At 42.5% G+C, this 26,457-nt stretch overlaps 1 protein-coding gene across 6 annotated transcripts; it reads left to right on the top strand.

The window, feature by feature from the left end:
- Window positions 1–328: 328 nt before the first annotated feature.
- On the top strand, window positions 329–25,129 carry KDM5C (lysine demethylase 5C). Of its 6 annotated transcripts, none has more exons than XM_070938120.1 (28): window positions 329–1,242; window positions 3,666–3,743; window positions 4,944–5,066; window positions 5,319–5,489; window positions 5,798–5,929; window positions 8,725–8,793; window positions 9,224–9,347; window positions 9,434–9,615; window positions 9,993–10,151; window positions 10,386–10,505; window positions 11,101–11,259; window positions 11,396–11,577; window positions 12,461–12,623; window positions 12,708–12,827; window positions 13,028–13,222; window positions 13,311–13,492; window positions 16,533–16,657; window positions 17,009–17,156; window positions 17,432–17,528; window positions 17,655–18,013; window positions 18,143–18,281; window positions 18,373–18,552; window positions 18,642–18,782; window positions 19,527–20,063; window positions 22,148–22,205; window positions 22,451–22,650; window positions 24,094–24,297; window positions 24,409–25,129. In XM_070938120.1, the coding sequence occupies exons 1-28, from the start codon at window positions 697–699 to the stop codon at window positions 24,415–24,417; spliced, it is 4,902 nt and encodes a 1,633-aa protein (XP_070794221.1). In that variant the 5' UTR covers window positions 329–696; the 3' UTR covers window positions 24,418–25,129. The 6 variants fall into 6 exon arrangements, with proteins under 6 accessions (XP_070794221.1, XP_070794220.1, XP_070794219.1 ...); XM_070938119.1 differs by having other exon boundaries at window positions 5,795–5,929; window positions 24,412–25,129; XM_070938118.1 differs by having other exon boundaries at window positions 5,795–5,929.
- The last annotated feature ends 1,328 nt before the right edge of the window (window positions 25,130–26,457 follow it).

The following is a 26,457-nucleotide window of genomic DNA, read 5'->3' as shown; positions in this document are numbered from 1 at the left end:
GACAACCGAATAGGCGGTGTTACGATTAGCTCCGCCCATTCAATTCTTCTTCTTATCCTCCTCCCCCTCCCCCCCCTCCTCCTCCCTCCTCTTCCTGTTTTCTGTCGTCTGGCGCAGGCGCGGTGCGGCCCTTTAAACGTGCGCAAGAAGTTCCAGCGATTACATCTCTTGTTAGTTGTATCCTTCCGCCTCGGCCCTGAGGGACTTTTTTATTTGGCTTTATTTTGGTTTTAAAGCTTCCAACGTAAATCAGCGGTCTTTGATGAGGCTTAGAAGTTGCAGTCTTTGTATCGGAAAGATTACCCTAAGCCGCTGTGGTGACGTTTCCAAGAGGTTCCTTTGAACCTTTGGAGGCTGGCGGAGGGAGACGTTTTGTTGTTGATGGGCAGCGGCTGTGGAGGATATTGAGAAAGTCCAAAATGGCGGCGGCTGCCAGATCGAGAGGACCCGGCAGGCCTTGAATTTAGGGAGGGGAGAGAACAAGAGGGACTCCGGGCCCGGAAAAGTGCCGGGAGATCCCAGAGAGGAAGAGGGGCGAAGCTGAGCAACCGAGCACCGGGGAGAAAAGCTCCGGCTGAGCGGCCTAGTTCCCCCGCCCGTTAGGCCTGGTGCTCGAGCGAGGAGGAGGAGGAGGAGGAGGGGCCGGGCATGGCCCCCTGAGGGGCCTCCCAGAGAGCAAAGGAGCCGGTGGCGGGTATGGAGTCCAGAGAGGAGCCGGTGGAGCAGAGCGAAGGGCCAGACCAAGGGGCCTGGGGGGAGAAGGGGCCCCTCGGGGACCAGGGCGACTGGGTGTCCCGTGGGGAGAAGGGGGAGAGGGGAAGCCGGGGCTTGAGGGGGGAACGTGGCCTTTCAGGGGAGAGGGGAGAACATGGGGACTGGGGAGAGCGCGGCTCCAGGATGGAGAAGAGCGAACGGACTGTAAAGGGTGAGCGGGCTCCCCGGAGTGACAAGGCCGAACAGGGCGATGGGGCTGCCCGGGCTGATCGAATCCTCCGACCGCCTCGAGCGTCAGAGCAGGCGGAGCGCGGCTTGTGGAGCGCAGAGCCAGGCGAGTGGATGGAACGTGGCCCGTCCTGGGCTGGAGATCCCGACCCCCTCTTGCCTCCCGAGGACTTTTTGCCGCCACCCGAGTGTCCTGTCTTTGAGCCCAGCTGGGCCGAATTCAGCGATCCGCTGGGCTACATCGCCAAGATCCGACCCATCGCAGAAAAAAGTGGGATCTGCAAGATTCGCCCTCCCGCCGTAAGTACCGGCAAAGGCTGTTGGGTTTTAGGAGAAACTGTCAGCTGGGCAAGCAGGAGCAGGATCTGGGGGTTAGTGTAAGTGATTCACAGGTACTGGTGATGTTTGTTTGTCTTTTTAAAAAGAGAGATGTCTCTTCTGGTGACCATAATGAATTGGATGGAAGGAAATGTATTGGAGAGCTTGTGTGCCAGGATGAGAGTTGCAGACTTGAACCAGTGTGTCTCTTAGATGGGAAAGAGTTCTTGCGTGCATTTGTTACTGGAGACAGTCACGGTATTGAGTGAGTTGACTGATACAAATGCAGTGTTTCTGAGGAAGAATAAGACTATTGTGATGCCTTAAAAGAAATAACTGAACACAGGCCTGGTTCAACGGACAAAATAGAGTGGGTGGTAGAAGTTACATAGCAGGCCCTGCTGACTAGAAATGGTGGTAGTTCAGTACATTTGAAGGGCACCAAGTTGGGAAAGACTGTTTTATGGAATTGATGAGGGTTGAATCATTTAGGTGCCTCCCATGATGTAGTAGGACAAGTTGAACGTAGGTATTGAAAGCAGTTGATGTGATGTAAAAATATAATGTGCGGTATAGTCAACACTCAGATATAGATTTGAATACATTATGGGAAATAGGGTAAAGCGTATACTACAGGGACTGGGATTCTTTGGAATAGTTGGCATATAAGAGCTTTGTGTTTTGAACCCTCAAGTTCTACAGTTTTGTGCATGTAAATTGTTGTCTCTGTGATAATGGTGGTGCCTGTGTTGACATGTAGCTGTTACCATTTTGAACAGCTTGCTCTTTCACCACGCTGGAAAACTTGTATGGGTTGTGTCCTATTTCTGCTATTTTCCTCTACATCCTACATCTAGGCCTCAGCTGCAGGCAAAAAAGAAGAAAAGAAATCCCCCTATTCTAATTCAGTATAGCAGGAAAGAGGTTTTCCAAGTCTTTTCCTGCTGTATTTCTTAAGTCCATTTAATAATATTTTTGATTATTTCATAATAACAGGTCATCTAGTATGACTGCCAGTTGCAGAACCTTTGTCTAAGAAGGAACGCAAGACTAGGAAATATTTGAGGAACTTGGTTTTCTTTTGTACAATTACAGTGCAGAAGATGCTGAAGCAGATCTCTTGCTCTCTGGTCCCAATTAAAAAAACACTTCTGCCAATCTTTTTAATCCTCTTTGAGAAGTCATTGTGATATTTTTAATTGGGGCAGCAAAATATTAGCATCTGCTTACCCAATGCAAATGGAGTGTTTAAATGAATCTTGCTTTTTTCTGTAGGCTGTAAATTATAGTTCAGGTTAGTCTGCAGCCTTCAAATCAAAAGTTTCTGTCACAATTCAGTTGGAGGAGAACCTGTCTTGCTGGTGTGAGTCTTAAGTATTATCATGCTAAAGTATTGTCCTGTTAGCAATATTTCATTTTTCCCTTCTCTTGAAAGTTCTAGGATGACTGTTTAGCACTTCCTAACTTATATTTTGATTTGGACGGTGAATTTATTTCAGTATGTCTAATAAAAGGAAATACAATTCTGTCATATTTGTGCTTTTGACAATTTACAATACAATTTAGCACCATGTGAAAACGCTCTTAAATGAGAAGCCAAGGCTTTTCCAACTTAATCACCCACTTTAGTACAAACTAATAAATATTTCACTAAAAATACAAGAAAGAATATACATTCATGAAATTCACCAGGCCTAACTGTGATTCCAACTTCTAGAAATCAAAATTTTGCATAGTCAATTTGACTCCCTTCTGGTAAAGTTTATTTTAAGACTATGTGGTCTTTCTCACACTTAGACAAATAACCTTAGCTTCAGTGGCCTTTCTCTGTCTTGCTGTCTCCAACAGTTCTTGATGATAGTTACTCCATCTTTAAAGTGATTCCTTTGTACCAGAACAGTAGATTTTGAATGTGTAATGCCTTGGGATATAATATTTTAGATTGTTTAAAGGGACATCAAAGTTATCCTTTCCCTTTTCTCAGGCTTCCTATACATAAACAGTAAAGATGAACGCTTTGCAGTGCTTAGTGTGCTCCTGTTTTATTAGGAGGTGTTCACTATGTTTCCTTCAAATGTCAGTTTTACCTACTTAAGTCTCTGTCTCTCTTCAGCACTGAATATCACATACAGTAGGTTGCTTCACTGCAAAATTAAAGGCTTTCATTGTCTCAGGTTTGTCCTGTGGTAGTTTGTGTAATCCATTCTTGCATTTATATTCTGTTAGCTGTGAAATTAAATTCTGATTCTGTAGAGCTGTTTTTAGACTGAGGGTAGATTTTTGGTTTAATTCTTATGGTGTATATGTATTAGAAAAAGTGTTGGATCTCTTATTAGCTGGTAAATAGACTTCGAAATGTATGATGCTGGGATTATAATTATGTTGCCTTTCTGTTTCTTCCTCAGGACTGGCAACCTCCCTTTGCTGTGGAAGTTGACAACTTCCGGTTTACTCCACGGATACAGAGGCTCAATGAACTAGAGGTGAGTCCTTTGCAGAAGACATAATAGAATTGTAATGTAGTGCCATTCACATTTCTTTACATTTAACAGGATAATTAAAATAAACAATTTTACAAGAAAAAATGCCAGGAGCTACCAATAAATAATAAATGTAAAAATATAGTGGTATATAATTTAAAAAACAAAATGCATTAGTTTTAAACAACTGTTGTCCAGTGGTTGTGTTGGACTACCATTGAAAGAATTGACTTCAAAAATTGTGTCAGGTTGCCTATTTATACAAGCATAAATAAATGGTTTTGTGATTTATGTCGAAGTAGTACTTAGGATTGAAATGAGGGTCCTTGGCACTCTCTGAGCTTGGTTGTTTTCTTGCAGGCATTTCATTACGTAAACTAGGTAATATCTTCTGTTCTAGACACTCATCTAGCACTGATAATGTTACCTAGTTTAGGTAATGAAACGTCTGCAAGAAAACAGCACCAGAGAGCACCAAGTTGTGTTTAATTATCCAGGTTTTTATATTTCTGACAGGATTTTTTGCAAAATGAGCCTTTTGACTTGCATTTATATGAAATGAGTGTGTGTATCTTAGTACTCTTAAATAAATTTGCATCCCCATGAATAACTGTTTTCTGTTAAAATGATGAAACTCAGCATCTTTTTAGAATGAATGTATTCCTATGTTTTTAATTAATTTCCTACCTTTCCTCAAGGCAGTATACCCTTGTAATCCTTTTCTCCAATTTTATCCTCACAATATTATCTTTTTAAGGTATTTAGACCAGGGATCCCCAACCCCCAGGGTACGACCCACTTCCAGGCCGTGGCCGCAACCAGGCTGCAGACCAGTACACATGTGAGTGCACAGCTTGACTCAAGTGAGCAGCAGGTCGGCACATGTGTATGTGTGCACAGCTCAACTTGCAGTTGAGCTGCGTGTGTATCTGCATGCCGACTTGGCACGGCCCAGTTCCCCTCTTCCCGCTCCGCCCCCCACTAGGTCCCTGGGATAAATAACGTGTAGCTGTATAAAGCACCTGTTACAGGAAATCTCCCAGGTCCCAAACCAGTTCAGTATGCAAATATATACTGTTTACAACTTTATTAAAATTTGGTGTTGCTGGTATGAAGATATATTTGAAAGATGTATGGTTAAATGGGAAGCCATTATATGTTATTGGCTTGAGAAAGGCTAACTTCAGTTTATTCCATTAACAGGCACAGACCAGGGTAAAACTGAACTATTTAGACCAGATCGCAAAGTTCTGGGAGATTCAAGGTTCTGCACTGAAAATTCCCAATGTAGAGAGGCGTATCCTTGATTTGTACAGCTTGAGTAAAGTAAGTTATAATTACATTCTTCCCAAAAAGAATTAGAGAAAGTTACATTTTTGTATTCAAGCTAATGGGGTTAATTACTGACACTGGCAGATTCAATGAAAATTCATCTGTGACACTGATGGATCTTAATAAGTTGTTGGTCTTAGTTTGGAATCGGGGATAAGGAAAATCAAGTACCTGATTTAAAAAAAGTATATGTTCATGTAATTGTACCTGATAATTTGTAGTTTTTCAATATTCCTGTATTTTTAGATTGTGATGGAGGAGGGTGGATATGAAGCCATTTGCAAGGATCGCCGATGGGCACGGGTGGCCCAGCGACTTTCTTATCCATCAGGAAAGAATATTGGTTCCCTCCTTCGTTCCCACTATGAGCGTATTATCTACCCATATGAAATGTACCAGTCTGGTGCTAACCTGGTGGTGAGTATCGGGACCCAGAGTATAGAGTTCTCCCGTAACTTAATTTCATATTACATTTCCTCCACAGAGTACAAGAAAACCCCTCTTTCTAAATAGACTTCCCTTGGACATTGTTTCCTACCCTGGGAAGAAAATAGCTTGCTAGGGAAGATGGCAGAGGCTCATGCTTAGCCAGGAAAATCATATCTAAACTTGTCATGCTTTTGTTCTGCCACGGGATAGTTTGGTTAGGCCCTTGCTTTTTAATCCAGTGATGAGCAACAGGAGAAGCTTTACTCAGTCTTAATGCTATTCCTTTCTCCCAGCAGTGCAATACTCACCCGTTTGATAATGAAGAGAAAGACAAAGAGTATAAGCCTCATAGCATCCCATTGCGCCAGTCAGTGCAACCTTCCAAGTTCAACAGCTATGGGCGGCGGGCCAAGCGACTGCAGCAGGAGGTGAGTGTCTCACACACCTTCAACCCTAATTACAATTTTGTTTTCGGTTGGACCAGTTCATAATTCTGAGGGCAATTGTACACACCCCGTGCTCTGACTCAACGGAAAGCATTATTTTTTCTCAGGTTTGGGATAGAACCATTGTGATTTTAAATGCAACAGGATAGTTTTTTAAAAATATATAAGGTATAATAATTTTAAATATATTTCATGTAGTTTGTCCCATGTAGTTTAGTATGATCCGCCCGCTCCCTGAAATTATCTGAAGAGATTTGCATAGTATTCATCTTTTCTGTCATAGTGACCTGGGGTTTAAGCTCAAATGGTGTAATTCTCCAGCTATTTTTAACAATAAGTTTTACTCTGTATTACAATTAAAAAGATAAAAACTCATATGAACTAAAAAGAATAGAATAAAAAGAAAAAATAGAAAGTGGAGGAAGAAAAAAAAAAGAAAAATAGAAAAAATAAATATTAAAGAGATAAATAAATAAATGACTACCCTCTTTGTGACAACAAGTATAAACAATTTTGGTAACTTATCACCTCTTAAATATAAAATGGTCTCTTCTATATCTATCATCTGTAAGCAAATATTTAAAACCATATCTATTTTAACCTTAATCAGATAACCAATTTTATATTATTTCCTGTTACTGTTAACAATCTTGACCCTCAGTTCCCTTCAACAGTGTCCTAGAATTTGATTTCTTCTAATTTTTGCTTTGTCCCTTCTCACAAAAATTTTCAGAACTTTAACAAAACTTTTTAAGTTCAACATAAAAAAGTCATCCAGATTGCTTTCAAGATTAGTTAAGACATCAGTCAGCTTTGTTTGTATATCCAGTGTAGCATTTCCTTCTATATTATTACTTTAGCGCATCATTTTAAAATCTACTTTCAAATTAGTCTCAGTCCTATCCAGTAAAACGTGTTTCTCTTCCATAACATCTTTTAAACAAAGTGTCTATAGAGGCAGACATTCTTAAAATTAACTTCTGGATCCCTTGTTCACAAATATCTTCCATTACATCTAGTGTTACTTTATTTTGCTCCATTCCGTATTAAGAAGTCAAATTTAAGTATTCTTTTCCTTTAATTGTAATCTTTAGTTCTCTTACGTTTCCTCTAGCATCCAACCTTCAAAATCGTATCTTATCATATTTTTTTAAATATTCAAAACAACAGCAAGTATGTGAACTTAGTGTCCTTTCAAAGGCACCAACCCTGAGTTGAGCAAGATGGCTATTCCCATATTTTCTAAACCCATCAGAGCCTACTGTCATGCAGTCCCCTTGGAAGGAGTAACTATCTGGAGTGCTTGTGGGAAATCCAAAATCCTCTCTTTCAGTTTGCCATTTCTTCCCTGGAAGTCCACCTCTCTAAACCTATAACGTGCTCACTATTGAATGGAAGGACTAACCTCTTCATTGTTTTGTTAAAAAGGCATTTAAAACCAGCATTTTTCAATAGGTTTTTAATTGTTGAAGAATTAATACACACACATTCATTGTTTCTGGTTTTAACGTGGTTTTGTTTGTTTGATTTTCTTAATTACAAAGAGATTTCAGCAAGTGATATAAACATTGAATAAAATATAAATAATTCCATATTAAATGTTAATCAAAACAAGATTTTGTCACATGTGGCACCTGGCATTTCACTTCACTTTCAGGATCAAGTTGATCTTCACAAACTTAAGTAACACCATGGTGGATAAAAGCCTGGAATATATAAAGTTTTGTTTTTGTTTTTGTTTTTTGCATAATGAATGCTGTTTCCCCTTTCTTACTTGTATTTATAGTTTAACAATTTAGTTGTAAGCCTTTTTGATTAGTTGCTATTCGTTAAATGTTTGAAGAATGTAAGAGCTTATGGCTCTGTATTTGTTTTTAAAGGAAAAAAGCATGACTATCAATTTTGCATCAGTTTAAGGAAACATTGAATCTTTTAATTATATGGGTAAAAGTCTTTTGATAAAATTCAAGGCTGTAGACAAAGGCCTTCAAAGGTCAGATAAAGATACAGTCCTGCATTTTGTTTAAATTATTCCAAACAATTAGTAAGTGGTTTTCCAAGGTTGAGTAGAATGTCAAGTCTCTTGCTAGGAATGTGCAGCTGGAGCTTAGTCTCCATGTGTATTTCCAGTAAAAGACTGAATGAGGGAGACAGAATTCTTCTTTCCAAATTAGAAAAAAACAAGTATGTATTTCATATGGGCATCCTCACCATAAAATCTGAAACTTATCTGTAACCCCTAATTCCATCATTCCATACCCCAAGTCATGAAAGTGAATTAGAATCCCAATCTTTTCTACAAAAGCTTTTACTGAAAAGCTTACCAAACTCTATATTAAGTATCTGATTAATTTATGTTAAAGGAAGCAAAGGCAATATGCAGTTATTTTTAAAGTTTTTCTTTGTTCCCGAATTCCCTCATGCTTCTGTTCTTCCTCTCTAAAATAGGAAATAAAATGTCATTGTGCTTTCTCTCCTTATCTTTAAAATGTTGTTTCCTAAACCCCATGCATTCTGTAGTTATTGTAACGTTTCCATTTGTTAACTCCCTTGTTGTAAAACACCATAATCCTTATACTTTTTATAATAATAATAATTCATGACATTTATATGCCACTCGATCCTTAGCAACTCTAGGCACTTAAGGGGAAATGGTATCCGGCTTCTTCACTATGATCCGATAATGATTTCCCCTTTTATTTCTCTTGATGCCCTTTCTACTACTCCTAGAGCCTTGTTGATCCCCACACCCCACACATTTTGTCGCCCTCTTGCAGGAATCCGACTCATACCCTGAACCTGCGAGTTCCCCAGCTCTGTTACCGGAGCAAGCACATCAAGCATGGGTACTGTTCCTGTTCTGTCCACCTCTGCTGCCTCTCTTTCACTCCACTTATTTGTCCTGCTTCGTGGCTAGAAGTCCTCAGACTCCGTCCAGCAGGAGATGTGTCTTAAATGTCTCAATGTGCACTGTTTTATTTCAGTGTGCAATGCATTCTAGGACAGTCTCACCTTGTTGGTGTATCCAGCCAGAGGCTTGCTCCGAAACAAGATGACATTTCTGTCATAGGTGTTCAATCACGACCTCAGCAATGTCTATCATTAACCAATTGTCTTTCTGAAATTAGTTCTCCTTTCTCTGGGACTCAATTTATTCTTTGTTTCTTTTCCTCCCTCTGCTGCTGCTGCTGCTGCTGCTTTCTGAGAATCTTTGAAACATGATTTTAAAATTCATGTCTTCATATTGTCATTCCGTCCTAACTATCTTTCTTGCAGCCAGAGCCAACAGAGGAAGACATTGAGAAGAACCCAGAATTGAAGAAGCTGCAGATTTATGGTGCTGGTCCTAAAATGCTGGGACTGGGGCTTGTAGCCAAGGACAAGAACATGCGCAAGAAAGGTGGGAATGGAGGGCTAGCTGCACAATTAGGGAGCCCAAGGAGAAGTTTGTTCTCTTAGTTCTAAGTTTATGTCTTCTTAATATAGACAAGGAGATGCCTGAGTGCCCCCCAACAGTGATAGTAAAAGAGGAAGCTCCTGTTTCAGAGGTGAAGCTGGAACCCACTTCACCCCGAGGCTATGCAAAAATGAAAGAAGAGTTGAGGCACAGTCCAGAACCCTGCACCAAAATGACCATGCGCCTCCGTCGCAATCACAACACTCAGTTTGTAAGTTCTCACTTCAGTTAAGTTCTGCTCTCTTATTTTTGGTAAAAATTGTTTCCACCCCCACCCCTCCATCACTATCAGTAATATAGACTGGCCAATGAAAATTATTAGCTGGTAATTGTGAGCTCTGGGATAACATCCATAGCCGCCTGCCTCCTTAAAAAATGCATGAAAGGAAATAATAATTCTGCTGAATTTTTGCTTGTCCTTTGAAGTTGTCATTGCCTGGAAAAAGAAATCACGGGGTATATTTAAAACCCCTGTAGAGAGTCATTAGGAGTCAACACTTGAAGGCACCTCACAAAAATATTGAACAAAACAAGAGGTATTTGCTTTTGTGTGTAAAACAGCATTTCTTATACTTCCTCCTCTTTTAGATTGAATCTTATGTTTGTCGGATATGTACCCGGGGAGATGAGGATGACAAGCTGTTGTTATGTGATGGCTGTGATGACAACTATCACATCTTCTGCCTCTTGCCTCCTTTACCTGAGATTCCTAAAGGTGTCTGGAGATGTCCCAAATGTGTCATGGCGGTAAGGAAGCTTTATTTACCCTTGACAAACCCAGAGGAACATTCTTGCCTCACCAGAACATCTGGGTTTGAACTTGATCAGCTATTGAGAGATCCGAGAATTAGATTTGAACTATTGATCACACAATTATTCAAATGCATAACATGGACTCCATTTATTGTAGTATGGGTGGGAAAAAATAATTCCTTACTTGTGATTCCTCTCTCATGTTTTCCTTGTTTTTTCTTTTCCCAGGAGTGTAAGCGTCCCCCAGAGGCTTTTGGCTTTGAGCAAGCCACTCGGGAATACACACTACAGAGCTTTGGGGAGATGGCAGATTCTTTCAAAGCCGACTACTTCAACATGCCGGTCCATGTGAGTTCTGCTTCTTTCGCTGTGAGCACAGACAAATAGTACCAACCATGGTTTTATTTATTGTGTTAATAACCCATCTTTCCTCCAGAGACTCTCAGGGTATTTACGCACAACAATCTCTTAATTTTATCAGCAGTAAGCCATGTGAGGTGGGTGGGCTGACCGAAAGTGATAAATCAGTTCTGGTTAAGTGTGGACAGGAATCTGGATCTTTTTTTTTAATTTGATTTATATGCCGCCCTTCTCCGGAGACTCAGGGCGGCTTACAATGCTTTAAGCAATAGCCTTCATTCTTTTGTATATTTTATACAAAGTCAGCTTATTGCCCCCACAAACTGGGTCCTCATTTCACCTACCTTAGAAAGGATGGAAGGCTGAGTCAACCTTGAGCCTTGGAGAGATTCGAACCAGCAGAAATTGCAGGCAGCTGTGTTAATAACAGGGTACACTAAACCCCTGTACTATCAAGGCTTTTTGTTCTTAACCTCCACCGTACATCCCATTCTTGGCAATTTCATCATACGTGTTTCTAGTATCCTATAACTGAGGATATAGAGTGCATAGTCCTGACTGCCTCTCCTACTTCCTTCCCCAGATGGTGCCAACAGAGCTTGTAGAAAAGGAGTTCTGGCGCTTGGTGAATAGCATTGAGGAAGATGTGACGGTGGAATATGGGGCTGACATTCATTCCAAAGAATTTGGAAGTGGTTTCCCCATCAATGATGGAAAAAGGCAACTCTCTCCAGAGGAAGAAGTATGTTCCCTTTGAAGGCAGAGGTCTCCCTTTCCCTATGTTTGGAGCTTCTTGTTCTGCCCCTCAAGGCTGACCGACTGTGGTTGGCCCTATCTGCTTTCTTATCCTTATCCTTTGCTTTGCCTTGCCTTGCCAGGAGTATGCAGCCAGTGGCTGGAACCTCAATGTGATGCCAGTGCTGAAGCAATCGGTGCTATGCCACATCAATGCTGATATTTCAGGCATGAAGGTACCATGGCTCTACGTGGGCATGGTGTTCTCTGCTTTCTGCTGGCACATCGAGGATCACTGGAGTTACTCTATTAACTACCTCCATTGGTGAGACTTCAGGAGGGAGGGAAACAATCTGCCATCTAGAGCAGTTTTTTGATAGTGAAGTACCGATAGTCCTCGACTTACAACAATTCGTTTAGTGACCCAAGTTACAACAGCACTGGAAAAAGTGACTTATGATAAATTTTCATACTTAACGACTGTTGTCGCATCCCCATGGTCATGTGATCAAAATTCAAATTCTTGGCAACTGGCTCATATTTATGATGGTTACCATGTCCTGGGGTCATGTGATCCCCTTTTGCAACCATCTGACAAGTAAAGTCAATGGAGAAGCCAGATTCATTTAACAGTCATGTTACTAAATAACTGTAGTGATTCACTTAACTGTTAACAGAAGAAAAGTCATAAAATGGGGCAAAGCTCATTTAACAACTGTCTTGCTTAACAACAGAAATGTTGGGCTCAATTGTGGTTGTAAGTCGAGGACTACCTGTTGTGATAATGGTTTCCACAAATGGAAATAGCATACCAGTTCTTATTAAAATAGTTACACTTCAAAACTGCAATTATTTTTTATTTGTGCAAGAGAAGAATTGAAATAGAAGACTAATGAAAGAAAGTTTGTATTTAATGACATTTTGTATAGCATTACACGACTGGACCTTTTAAAGTATGTGGCTCTTCAGCATCACATCTATATTCCTTAATGACCCTTATTGCATTCCTGTCATTTGGTGGCAAGCCCTCGAGACCTTTAAGGCTCTGAATTGCAAAAAATTGCTCCCTTCTGATTAAAGGGGACTGTAATTGAACTCTCCATTAAAACCAAGTGTTCAGAAAGAATCATCCCATTATCTTCCTATGACAGTGTTTCAGTTTTCTCTCCCTTTGTTGGACTGTATTCTCAACAAGCTTATTTTTTTAGGGGTGAACCTAAGACTTGGTATGGGGTCCCATCCTTTGCAGCTGAACATCTGGAAGATGTTATGAAGAAACTGACCCCAGAGCTTTTTGAGAGCCAGCCAGACCTGTTGCACCAGTTGGTGACACTCATGAACCCTAATACACTCATGGCTCATGGCGTCCCGGTGAGTCATCTTTACATGCTTGGGTGTACCTTTTCCTTCTCTAGGTATACTCCCTGCTTTCATAGTTTCTCTTCTCTTCGGTAGGTCGTCCGGACCAATCAGTGTGCTGGAGAGTTTGTAATTACCTTTCCTAGAGCTTATCACAGTGGCTTCAATCAGGGCTACAACTTTGCCGAAGCAGTTAACTTTTGCACTGCTGACTGGGTAAGTTTATAACCAGCAGGAATTTCTCGTGTTTGCTTGCATAATTCTTTAAAAGGCTGTGTTAAAAGTAACACAGAAGAGGAGTTAGGAACGGAGAATCAGGTTTGCAGTTCATAGTTCTCAGCTGTAAAAGTCGTGCATGGGATCAGAATTCTTCATATACTTCTAGATTTCTTTTTCCCCCTCTGCCTCATGTTCAGCTGCCAGCTGGTCGCCAGTGCATTGAGCACTATCGGCGCCTTCGCCGTTACTGTGTCTTCTCTCATGAGGAGCTTATCTGCAAAATGGCTGCTTGCCCTGAAAAGTTGGACTTGAACTTGGCTGCTGCTGTACACAAGGAGATGTTTATCTTGGTCCAGGAGGAGCGTAAATTGCGAAAGGCTCTCCTTGACAAGGTGGGTTGACATGGCAAGTGAATACTGTCCGAAGCCAGGATTAGTTGGGAATGATCAAGCCGCTCATCAATTTTCTCTGCTGCCCCAGGGAATCACTGAAGCAGAGCGAGAGGCGTTTGAGTTGCTTCCAGATGATGAGCGCCAATGTGACAAATGCAAGACAACCTGTTTTCTGTCAGCGCTGGCTTGCAATGATTGTCCAAATTGTCTTGTCTGCCTTTACCACATCAATGACCTCTGCAAGTGCCCGAGTAGCAGGCAGTACCTCAGGTGAGTAGAAACGGGCTATTCCACCAATGAGTCATCTTAAGTTAAAATATAGTCCCTTATTGAGTTAGATTTATATGGCTGCCATTCACAAAATGGTACTTAGGGTGGCTTACAATTTGTAGGAGCATAAAAAAGGAACTAGAAAATACAATACAGTACCATAAGCATAGAACGGAAAGGAGTACAATTTGAATAACAAAACAACGGAATTAACTGAGATCAACATATCTCATGTAGGATCTCTCTAGAGAAGCTCATCCTGGGTTCTGGGTAGAGTTCATCTGAACCACGGGGGGAACATTTTACAAGATAGGTACTGCAACAGAGAACATCTACCTGCTTAGTTCTGTCAGGAGATACTGCTTCATAGAAGGGATCTGAACCTGCTGGATCTCATGGGCCAAGCAAAGATAACTGGATCCCACAAATAACCCAAACCTATGCAATGAAGGCTTCATCGGAGATAACCCATACCCTGAATTATGCTCATCTTATGATAGCAAGACAATGCAGCTTGCAACCTTACGATGTACTAAGGCAGTGGCCCTCAACCTTTTGAGCACCAGGGACCGGTTCTGTGGAGATAAGCTTTTACACTGACCAGAGGAGCTGTGATTTTGTGTGCTGCCTGCATCCTACAGATGGGGCTTTGCTTGTTTGCACGGCCCAATTTCTGGTATGCCGCAGCCTGTTGCCAGTCCATGGACTGGGAGGTTGGGGACCCCTGTTCTAAGGTGTGCCATACCTATTTACACAGCTGCACTTTCGACCATTTGCAGATTCCAGGTTAGTTAGTTTAGTTAGTTAGTTTATTATATTTATATACCGCCCTTCTCCCGAAGGACTCAGGGAGGTGAACAGCATGGTAAAAAACAATATACAGCAAAATTTAAAAACTTAATTAAAATAATTCAATCATTGGCCGAATTTAAAACACCCAACTAAAATCATTTTAAAACCCCTATCAAAACCCAATTTAAAATCCTTTATCCCGTCAGACCAGCTTGCTGGAATAATAGGGTCTTTAGAGCACGACGAAAGGCGCGGAGGTCGGGGATCCTTTGTATGTCCGGGGGCAGTTCATTCCATAGGGCCGGGGCCCCCCACAGAGAAGGCTCTCCCCCTGGGGGTCACCAGCCTACATTGTTTGGCCGACGGCACCCTGAGGAGTCCTCTCTAGGGGAGCGTATTGGTCGGTGGGAGACAATCGATGGCAGAATGCGGTCCTATAGATAACCAGGTCCTAAGCCATGGAGCGCTTTAAAGGTGGTAACCAACACCTTGAAACGCACCCAGAAGACCACTGGGAGCCAGTTCAGCTCGCGCAAGAAAGGTGTTACATGGGAGCGACGAGTCGCCCCATTATTCCTTGCACGGCTGCATTCTGGGCCAGCTGGAGCCTCCGGGTACTCCTCAAGGGGAGCCCTATGTAGAGAGCATTACAATAGTCCAGACGGGAAGTGACGAGGGTGTGAGTGACTGTGCGCAGAGCGTCCCGATCCAGAAAGAGACGCAACTGGGAGATCAGGTGAACCTGATAGAAAGCCCCCCTGGCCACAGCCGTTATTTCAAGGACAGCCTCATGTAGAGTGCAGTGCAGTAACCCAAATATGAGTAGCCTAGGGCATGAATTGAGCAAGCCTCCCATTCCAGAAATGGGTGCAATTGATGTGTAAGAGAATTTATGCAAAAATTCTCCAGCCATGTCTGCCACCTCAGCAGGAGTTGAGGATCCAAGAGGCCGATACATTGTGCAGTAATACTTCTTTTTTGAGGGAGTGTAACCCTATCCAAGGGACGCGGTGGCTCAGTGGCTAAGACGCTGAGCTTGTCGATCGAAAGGTTGGCAGTTCAGTGGTTCAAATCCCTAGTGCCGTGTAATGGGGTTACTTATCCCAGCTTCTGCCAACCTAGCAGTTCGAAAGCACGTAAAAAATGCAAGTAGAAAAATAGGGACCACCTTTGGTGGGAAGGTAACAGCGTTCCGTGCACCTTTGGCGTTTAGTCATGCCAGCCACATGACCACAGAGATGTCTTCGGACAGCGCTGTCTCTTCAGCTTTGAAATGGAGATGAACACCGCCCCCTAGAGTCGGGAACAACTAGCACATATGTGCGAGGGGAACGTTTACCTTTACCTTTAACCCTATCCAGGACAAGAGGTAAAGAATCCCGAAGGTCAGGGGATTCCGAAACTCAACAACAGCAACATTTTGCTTGGTTAAATTGAAAACTGTTTTCCCATTTCGGACCTCCACAACCTTCATCCACTGAGAAAGAACCCCAGTGGTATCAGCCTAGAAGAGAGCTGTAACAGGATTATTAGCATATTGATCATTTTGAACCTATAAGCATGATCTTACTTGTATATTGTGTCTCCTAACCCCAATAAAATTCTGAAGCAGTTGTAGTCTTCAGCCAGCAAGACCATGGCTAGACTTGGAGACCCTGAGGCTACAGGAGTCTCCTTTATTCATAATGGGCTAGTTAAAGAGAATCATCCTCCTTAATGAAGTTGGTCCAGAATAATTTGGGAAGGGCTGTCCTAATGTATGTTTATTTGAGAAACCAATTACAGGTAGTCCTCGACATATGACCCCAAGTGAGCCCAAAATTTCTATTGCTAAGTGAGACAGTTGTTGTGAGTTTTGCCCTATTTTACGACTCTTCTTGCCATAGTTGTTAAGTGAATCATTGCAGTTGTTAAGTTAGAAACACAGTTAAATGAATCTGGCTTCGCCATTGACATTGGTGGTCAGAAAGTTGCAAAAGGGGATCACATGATCCCAGGACACTGCAACCATCATAAATATGAATCAATTGCCAAGTGTCTGAAGTTTGATCACATGACCATTGGGATGCTACAATGGTCATGTACCTTTTTCGGTGCAGTTATAACTTTGGTCACTAAATGAACTGTTGCATACCTCTGTAGTTTAATACAATATGAACACAAGCTATTGTTGGGAAAAGGCATTGCTTGTGGGACCAACTGAAATACATTTACCGTTTTTCTGCTCTGAATGTCCTTCCTCATTCAGGTATCGGTATACTCTGGATGAACTCCCAGCCATGTTACATAAATTGAAGGTCCGAGCTGAATGCTTTGACACATGGGCCAACAAAGTTCGCATTGCTTTGGAAGTGGAAGATGGACGTAAAAGAAGTAGGTGGTCCACCCATGCGCTCCTTGATTTTGGGGTCTTTTAAGAAGTCAATCCCTGAGGTCTTAGTGTATTGCTATCACATTTGTTCAGGCATGTTGTGTGGAGAATTTGAATCCTTATTGGATTATAGGTTTGGGAGATTGGAGTGGAGATGGCAGCATTGAGTCCTAGAAAGAGGCTTCTGGATGAAATGGAACTACTAAGTCTGGAATGGGAGGAATAATGAAGTAACTGAGGGCCAGATGACTGTCATTTATAAAACTCAAAAGCCTCACTTTTTCCGGGAGAGTCGAGAGTAGCTGGACCAATCCAATGGGCCTGGATGCTACAATGTTCTGTGCTTTTTACAGCCTTGGAGGAGTTGCGTGCCCTGGAATCAGAGGCACGTGAGAGGAACTTCCCTGAGAATGAACTTCTTCATCGGCTCAAAACCTGTCTGAGTGAAGCGGAGAAGTGTGTCTCAGAGGCCCTGGGTCTGATAAGTATCCAAGAAACAGAGTGAGTGCAGAGAGTCGGTTTTAAGTAGAATTGTATCGATAAGACAAGATGCCTTTCCCTCCTTTTAAATCATCCCATGAAGCCTTTTACCCCCTTTTTAGACTAGCTTTTTTGCTTTTGTTTTCTGGTAGATAATTATACTTTTCAGGAAGTCTTTTCTCATATGTAATGGTGTTCTCTTTATCTGTTTGGTATTTTCATGTCAAGCTGTTTTTGAGATTTATTTTCTGGAATTATAATGAAACATCTTCCACTTTTTCCCTCCTTACTTACAGAGAGTCATCAGTCCATATGACAGTAGAGGAATTACGTGCCTTCCTAGAGCAAATGACAAACTTGCCCTGTGTCATGCACCAGATAAAGGAGGTCCAGGTGAGCAACAGAGAGTTATGGTATGATTATTGATGATCACAATAAAGGGAAGAATTAGTACTGTGTCTGGGTGGCACACTGGTTGCACAAGTGGGTTGGCTGTGATTGCCATGTGTCATTTTCTAGGATGTGTTGGAGAAGGTGGAAGCTTTCCAGGTGGAAGTTCAAGAGGCCCTACAAGATCTTTCAGGCAATTCCCCAGAGCTGCACAAACTACTGGCACAAGGAACACGATTAGGGGTTGAGGTGCCAGAGATGGAGCTGCTAGAGAGGCAGGTGCAGCAGGCAGTCTGGCTGGAGGAGGTCAAGCAGACTCTACGTTCACCCCAGGATAAGGTTACGCTATCTGTCATGAGAGCACTCATCACCTCTGGCTGTGGAGTTGCCCCTAGTCCTGCTGTGGATAAGGCGATGGCTGAGTTGCAGGAGTTGCTCACTATTGCTCAGCGTTGGGAGGAAAAAGCGCAAATGTGCCTAGAGGCTAGGTAAGCTTAAGTCGTGGGGAGTCTCTGGCTCCTAGAGGAGGGTTCATACCAATTTAGCCAGTCATCGCTTTGTAGAGACGCCCCGTGACAATTTATTTGACAATCCTGCCCATCCCTGATTACTTGCAGGCAGAAGCATTCGCCAGCTACGCTGGAGGCCATCATCAAGGAGGCAGAGAACATCCCAGTGCACTTACCCAATATCCTGTCGCTCAAGGAGGCACTGTCTAAAGCACAGGCTTGGATTGCTGATGTGGAGGAGATCCAGGTGGGCTGTAGCCCTGGGCCGGGGGCAGTGGAACGTGAGCTTGCTGCTTCAACTCTAGAGTACTCTAGTCTATCTTGTGTCCTCTTCACAGAATGGAGACCATTATCCCTGTCTGGATGACCTGGAGGGCCTTGTGGCTGTGGGTAGAGATTTGCCAGTGCACTTGGAGGAGTTGCATCACTTGGAAGTACAAGTGGTTACTGCTCATTCCTGGCGGGAAAAGGCCTCCAAGACCTTTCTCAAAAAGAACTCCTGTTACACGTTGCTTGAGGTTAGGAGGTGTTTTTGGAACCGCTAACGATGGGGATTTAAAGCCTCACCTCAGAGGCAAAAAGCTTCATTCTTCAATGTCTCTGTCAGGTGCTGTGCCCGTGTGCTGATGCTGACTCCGATAGCGTCAAACGCACTAAATGGCAGCGGGAGAAGGAGCCAGGCCTCTACAATTCTGACACAGAGAGACTGGGCCTCTCAGCACAGGACCTCAGGGACCCCGGCTCTGTTGTGAGTAGCTGGCTTAGGAAACGCGAGGGTGCTGCTGTGACTAACACAATGCAGGATTTTTTAATTCTTGGTTGTGCTATTCTAGTTTAGCCGGATTAGTCATCTTGAGACAAAATGCTTTTAACCTGATAAAACGGTCAAGCTGTAAATACTGGTGAGGGCAGAATTCGGCTAAAAAATTTGCAAGAACTATTTGTAAGGCTTTAAAGCAGGGATGTCAAACTCGAGGCATGGGGTGCTTAGATCTGGCCTGTGGAGCCGCCCTGGAAACAGCGAAGGATCAGCCCACGGTGCCTCTGCCAATGAAAACTCAGCCCGGGAGGGCTGCGCAGGAGGCCATCGCAGCTGAAAATGGAGCCTGGGAAGGCCACTCCGTCTTTGCTGGCAGATGGCTGCAGGACGTCAAGCTGGCCATGCCCAGTCCGCCCCCCCCCCCCAAGTCAAACACAACCCTAATGCAGCCCTCAATGAAATTTAAAGGATTGAGGCAAAACTGCACACAGAGCAGAGATTGGTGTTAGGAGAGTCACACAGATGGAAGAATTGGGAGATGAGGTTACAGATCTCACTGATTCCTAATTGCTTGTTTGTAGTTGTGTATTTTACTTGATGACACGCAGCTCGCAATACACCAAACAATATAAAAAATATATATAATACAAAACAGACCAGAGAAAAAGTAGTGTGTGCTTTGTTGGGTCAAAAGCGCCCAGAGAATCACAACCATTCATTTTATGCCGGCAGATCTTGGTCTTCAAAGAAGGCGAACAGAAGGAGAAAGCAGGGATCCTACGCCTACGCCAGTCAAATACCCAGAAGCCTGTGCCATCCATCCATAGTCCTTCTGGGACCCAGTACTGTGTGTGTTCCCAGCCTCCCAGCCCTGCTATGTTGCAGTGTGAACTGTGTCAGGACTGGTTCCACACCACTTGTGCAGCTTGGCCTCGCCTGGGCAATCCCCGGCCTTCTCCAGCATGGTGGGAGTGGGAAGCAAAATTCCTGTGTCCTCTATGCCAGAGGTCCCGCCGGCCGCGCCTGGAGACAATCCTGGCTTTACTGGTGGCTCTGCAGAAACTTCCTGTCCGGCTGCCTGAGGGAGAAGCCCTCCAATGCTTGACTGAGCGTGCCATTATGTGGCAGGACCGCGCTCGCCAGCTCCTAAGCTCCTCCGATGTAGTTGCTGCCTTGGGACGTTTAGCTGAGCTACGGCAGCGACTGCTTGGGGACTCGGCCAAGGACGCAGGTGCACTCAAAGAGAGCAGCTGCAACGAACAAACAAGGGTGAGTGGAGGAGATGAGCTTTCTTCCGGCCTGGCTAGTCCTCTCCAAGGGGAAGGGAAGGCAGGTGCCAGGTTTGTCACGCATGTTTCCTGAGGACAGAATTTGAGGCAGGGCCTTGCAGTGTGAACCCTTCGCAGAAGTTAGTCTGTCTGCTGTGTTTGGATTTTTTGAAAAAATAATGAAAGAACCCGAGAGATTTGAAACAACTATTCATTTCCTTTTACAAAAGCATTTATTGTAGGGGAAACAGGGTAAGGAGACTTCTCTCACCACTCCTGCATTGTGCTTATAATATAAAACATTGTATCTGTACTTCAAGTCAATTAATTGGTTGAGTTATTTATTTGATGTCTATACAGATAGCCCTCGACTTACAACAGTTCATTTAGTGACCATTACAACAGCACTGAAAAAAGTGCCTTCTGACTGTTTCTCCCACTTACAACCATTGCAGCATTCCCCCATGATCATGTGACGCTTGACAACTGACTCATATTTATGACGGTTGCAGTGTCCTGGGGTTATGTGATCACCTTTTGCAAACTTCTGACAAGCAAAGTCAGTGGGGAAGCCAGAGTCACTTAACAGCCATGTTACTAACTTAACAGCTGCAGTGATTCACTTAACAAATGTAGCAAGAAAGATCATAAAAAGAGGCAAAACTCAATTGTCTCTATCAATTGTGGTTGTAAGTTGAAGACTACTACTAACTGCCCATCTCAACAAGTTAGTTGAGCTCATAAAGCCAATAAACATACATGGGCCCCCACAGACACACAGTCTTGCAATTATTCTGCCCTCACTGTGCTGGCCACATTATTTCCTTCATAATAGAAATTGCCATTGGCAAAATTTCTCAAAATCCAGCACTTCCTGCCTCTCAGACCAATTCTCTCCTCTCGGAGGCACGTAGGCATCTTGATCTCTGCCCTTTTTTTTTTTAAATAAGCTCCTTGCCTGCTAGTTTCTCAGAGCACTGTTTACTTGGTTCTGCTTTCTTTTAAACGCTCTTTCTTGACTCTTCCCCCTTAGTCTACAGTTTATATTCTTAAACACCAGGACATTTTTCTTGCCTCCTCTCTGATCAATTACTTTGGTAGATTTATATCTCATCTTTTCCGTGTATGCCCAAGATCTGTATAATACTCTTTTTATTTGCTCTCCATCACAGCAATCTTGTGAGGTAGATAGCACTAAGAACGTGCCTGGCATAGTCATACAGGAATTTCTGTGGCTAAAGGTGAACTAGAACCTGAATTTCTCTAGTCTAGCCTGGCACCTTAAGCCTGCAGTACCCTGGCTCTCTTTTAGCGTAATTTCTTAATACCCAAACCATTCTGTAGATTTACAGAGTTTTGTACCCTTAATTCATTTCCCAAGGTTATACAAAGTCTTGTGACTTCTTCAGAGTTTTATGTTTTTTCCTCCTCAGTGGCTGCTCACTGATTTTATTTCTGAAGGAGCCGAATATTTCTTGTTGTCTTAGCAGCTCAGCCAATCTGTCTTGGCGATGTCACTGCCATTAAGTGTAATGCAGTAAATGTTTTTGTTATTCTGCATCAGGGTGGATTTGATTTAAATTGAGTTGATTTAAATCACAATTTAAATCATGATTTAAATCACTAGTAAAAAGGCTTGATTTAAATCAACTCGATTTAAATCATAATTTTTAAAGAGCAACTGTCATCTCTGCTACTCCTTTGACCCACTGTTGACTCACCGATAGTTCCAGTGTTGCAGAATATACAGCCTCATGCTACATAACTAAGCTCCATTTCATGCTGAATAAACTAAATTATTTATGTATCTTAAATAGAAAACTATCTTATGATAGATTTTTACCCCAAAAGTTTTTTATTAAAATAAATCCAATTTAAATAAAAAAATCTGATTTTTTTTATTTTTTTTTTAAAAATCATTGATTTTTATCCACCCTGTTCTGCATTAACAAAACCACTTTTATCTTGACAAGAGCCATTGTCCCTGCCCCTTCCATTAGCTGAAGAGCCAGTGTAGGTCCTGATGGGCATGATGTGAAAATGTGCATATCTCTTCCCTCACACTTCTTCCCTTCCTTCCCTCAGATTTCCTTAGAGAACGGAGATGCCACAACTCCAGAGAAGAACAGCTCCTGTGCCTCAGGTACTGGTCTAGTAGGATCCTATATTGTTAAGTCTTTAAGTAACTGGCCAGTTTTCTTTGCTTTCTTGAAAATACTGAGAGTTGAAATATGGACTTGGGTACTGTTCTTCTACCCCACCCCATCACTCTGGGTTGAGACTTGTCTAACAGTTGTTTGTGGGAAGATAATTCCGTTCTGTGATTTTTTTAAAAAAATAAGTTGGGCTGTTCCTTTACCCTGGGGTACCTTTGTGCTTCTCTTGCAGACCTGGAGATGCTTTGTTCTTACCTGCCCCAGCTGCAAGGCCCTGTCCTAGAGCTGGCAGATGCCGTCCGTCTACCTTTGGAAGAGCTGCTAATGGAAGGGGATCTTCTCGAAGTGACGCTAGACGAGAGCCAGAGCATTTGGCGCTTGCTACAGGCTGCTTGCGCTCCTCAGCTTCACAAATTCCAGCAGCTACTGGATGTGAGTGTCATTCAGCAAATACTCTGAGCTGTTCTTGTTTGTGTGGGTATCCATGTCTTCTTTGTGAAGGTGTGAAGGCTGCCTCTAATAAAAAGGCTAGTAGAGCATTTTTAGCCACAAAATTTGCCACTTTTGTTAGTATCTCAGGAGCTGAGTCAGATTTTAAGATTCTTTGGAAGTTGGTATCACACAGGAAAGGTAAATACGTGTGCTGCTTTACCACAAAACAGTGGCAATCAACTACAGAAATGAAAATGGTTTTTTTCCCTTCCTGTGTGATGGCTTTATAGTAAGAGACAGAGATACAAGCCAGGAAATCTGAATGCAGATTTTTTACATCACTTATGCGATGCTGAAATCATTTGATTGAAAAGTTATATTATCTGTATGGAGGACTTGGTGAAAGTCTGTTGAGATATACAATATGAAAGGGGATGATTCGTATGCTAACAGCTAATGTGAAACAACTCATCTTTAGGGATATCTTAGGGATCTTTCAAGCAGATCATTTTTCAAAACTTGGGATTTTTAAAGTCCATTCCCCCCCCCATTTTTCAGTAATTGCAGCAGTTATCTTTTAAATGTCAAAGAAAAACAAAATTGCAGCATTCTAGCCCTTTGCTTTTTCTAACTGTACAGCTAGCCCTCGACTTACAACCATTTGTTTACTGACCATTGAAAGCTACAGTAGCACTGAAAAAAGTGGCTTATGGCTGTTTTTTCCACTTACAACCAGTGCAGCATCCCCATGATTGCGTGATCAAATTTACGTGATCAACATTCACGTAATGCAACTAGCATGTATTTAGGACTGTTAGAATGTCCTGGGGTCATGTGATCACTTTTTGCAACCTTCTGACAAGCAGTCAGTGGGGAAGCCACATTCACTTAACAACTGTATTACTAATTTAACAGCTGCAGTCATTCACTTAACAACTGTGGTGAGAAAAGTCATAAAATGGGACAAAACTCACTTAACAACTGTCTTGCTTAGCAGCAGAATTTTTGGGTTCAATTGTGGTTGTAAGTCAAGGACTACTTTATTCCACATCAAGCATTTTTTCAGTAGCTATGATCTGGGTCTGTATGTTCACAGATTTTTGTTGTGTTCTTATAGAGGGGAATACTAAAGCCTTCAGTAAATGATGGAAAATTGAAAGATGGGAAATGAGCAAAGGTTCTTCTGGTTATAGAAGCTTTCTTTTTTCAGCATTTTGTGATGGGGGGATTGCATCTTCAATATACTTTTCTTATTCAAGAACTGCAACTATGATGGTCAGAAATATGTAATTACTACAAAAAAAAAACACCAACCCTTCTGAGTATGTAATTATACCTTTTAGCCACATTATCGTGTTTATAAAATACAACCACATGACGCCACATATATATATAACAAGAGAGGGCCTAGTTTTCAGTCCCTGCATTCTTGTCTTTTTCCAGCTGGAGCAAGCAGAGCGGCGTGTCGCCCGTGGGCGAGGCCGAGACTCAGAGCGGCGGCGGAAACGCAAGACAGAGCGTGGTGATTGCCCAGCCCTGCCTAAGGAGGAATTAGAGCCAAAGAAGATCCGGGCGGCAGACCCAGTGTTGTCCCAAGGTGGCACTCCCCCTGCAGCAGGCACAGACTGCAGCCACAATGGAGTCGGAGTAAGTGAAGAAGAAGGATGCCACCAAGTTGTCTAGGGGTGTTTACAGGGCAGGGAGGGCTTTTTGCAATGGGCTGGCTAGTTCCTAACCTGTAATAATTGTCTTCCCTAGCAGTTGTGACGGCTAGAAGATGCCTGGATTTCTCCTTCCTGGACTATACTGCACTGTAAGGGACTCTGGCAGCCCCAGGTCACTCAGTTGGCTTGACTAGCACTCTGCATGGGGAGGCACCCAGCCCTAGAAGTTGCGGCTGCATCTCCCCCCACCCCCAGGACTTGGCGCTGGCCCTGCATCAGACTATTTTTCAGATGATGTAATATTTTATTTTCTTTTTCCTCCTTTTGTATTGTCGATACTGCAGAAAGGGGAAGCATTGCAGGGGTCACCAACAAGCAGGGCCCGCGTTCTCTTTGGCAGAAGCAACTGAGGGCACCACCGCGTTGCTGTAAGGACCGAAGCCTTGCAGAGATCCAGCCCGGGTGGTAGAATGTGCTGGGACAATGCCCAGCTCCTCGCTTCAGGCAGTGAAAGGAGTTGGGGCCTCTCCTGAGAGGAGCGTCCTCCTTTTTGTACCAGCATTCCCTGGATACTGCAGGGACAGCACCTCCTGTTGCACAGAGGGGCAGCTCTCCCTAGACACCCCTATCCTCCTTCTGGTACCTGTTGGGTTTTATAGGAATTGTGGTAACCACTTTATTCTCTAGGGTGGTGGAAAAGGCAAGGAATATTTTAGTTCCACTCCAGCCACTACTCCACCCTCATCGTCCCACCCCCCAAATCATGGGCCCCATACTGCCTCAGGCTCCGACACTAAAAACCTTTTGTCTTTCTCTTTTTAGTGTTTTCCTTTATTTTCTCCAGCAGAGAAGGGTGGGATGTTGGGGGTAGGGAGGGGTGTGTTATTTTATTGTATTATGATTTTTTTATTATTATTAAACTTTGGAGGTTAACAAATTTACTTGGATCTTGGGATAAAGGCGACCTGGTCAGTTAGAGTTGCTGGTGGCAGTTGTGAGCATGCCCAGTTTCACATAACATATTGTCAGTACTGTAGCTTGTTTTCTAATTTCCTACTATGTAGGAGCATGACCATAGAGTAATGAGAAGCCCTGAGTATGTGTTCCCTTGTTTCAAACCTGAATTTTTGTATCATGGTTCTCAGTGAGGTGTAGTGTGAAATGGCCCTTTCACATTACAAATAGTTGTAGATAATTCTATTTTGTTTCTCCAATTGTTAGATACACATAATTAGAGAATTGCAATTTTTGCAAAAATAATATATTGCCAATGACAAAAAGCTATTAGGAACAAATCTTTCAGACCAGTGAAAAGTAACAAAATTTCCTGAAATATTTCAGGAAAAAAAAAAAAACCACTATCCAGAGAAGTAGTAGGACCAGTAGGTGAAGACAAAAAAGTAGAAATATGATAAGGCAAGTGAATAGAACATGAATTCTGTCAGTTTTCATTCCAGATGAATTTAAAAATCTTTTTGGAGAATATACCTTTAAAGATACGCTAAGCAGAGGTGATCAGAGGGCTCATGATAATTAAAGGAGAAATTGTTAATATCAACTGGGCTACATATTATTTAACCACGATTTCTTAATTTTAATATAAAAATTTGAGCTAAAATGTATGACTTATAAAAAGTGGCATTTTCTGTATATTTGTAGAAAGCATTATTATACTAAAGGTAGTTGAATACACCTTGGGCAAGCCGAGGAAGAACTAGCATGAATTCTGTGAGAGAAAAATCTTAGAATTCTGTGTCTCAAATGTGAAATTAGTGATCATTGAAAGATCATTGTGTACTTGAAATTTTCAGATGCTTTTCACAAAAATCTCATACCAAAGCTTATGTTGAATGAAGAGGGTATATCTTCCCATGCCTCAATATTTATCTAGGAAAAAATGCAAGTAATGACACCAAAATACTCTGTTAAATTTAAGAAATGAGGCGTAGCAGAAATAAATAGGGAATAGCCAAGTTGACACCTGGGTTTAGATTATGTAATCCCAACCAGCCTGGAAAAGGCCTTCAAAAGAGTTTCCCATCATCACATACTCTGGAATTCATTCCATGAGCTGTAGTGATAACCCCCCTTCTCCCCTCACCCCCTGAGTCCAATGGCTTTTTAAAAATATTACATTCTTCAG

The sequence above is a fragment of the Pituophis catenifer genome, unplaced genomic scaffold (genome assembly GCF_029215685.1).
Source record: "Pituophis catenifer annectens isolate HBS135680 unplaced genomic scaffold, rPitCat1.0.hap2 SCAF_2, whole genome shotgun sequence".
Lineage (NCBI taxonomy): Eukaryota > Metazoa > Chordata > Lepidosauria > Squamata > Colubridae > Pituophis > Pituophis catenifer.
The sequence above is the reverse complement of the archived record's forward strand: the minus strand, read 5'-3'. Positions and strand labels throughout refer to the sequence as shown.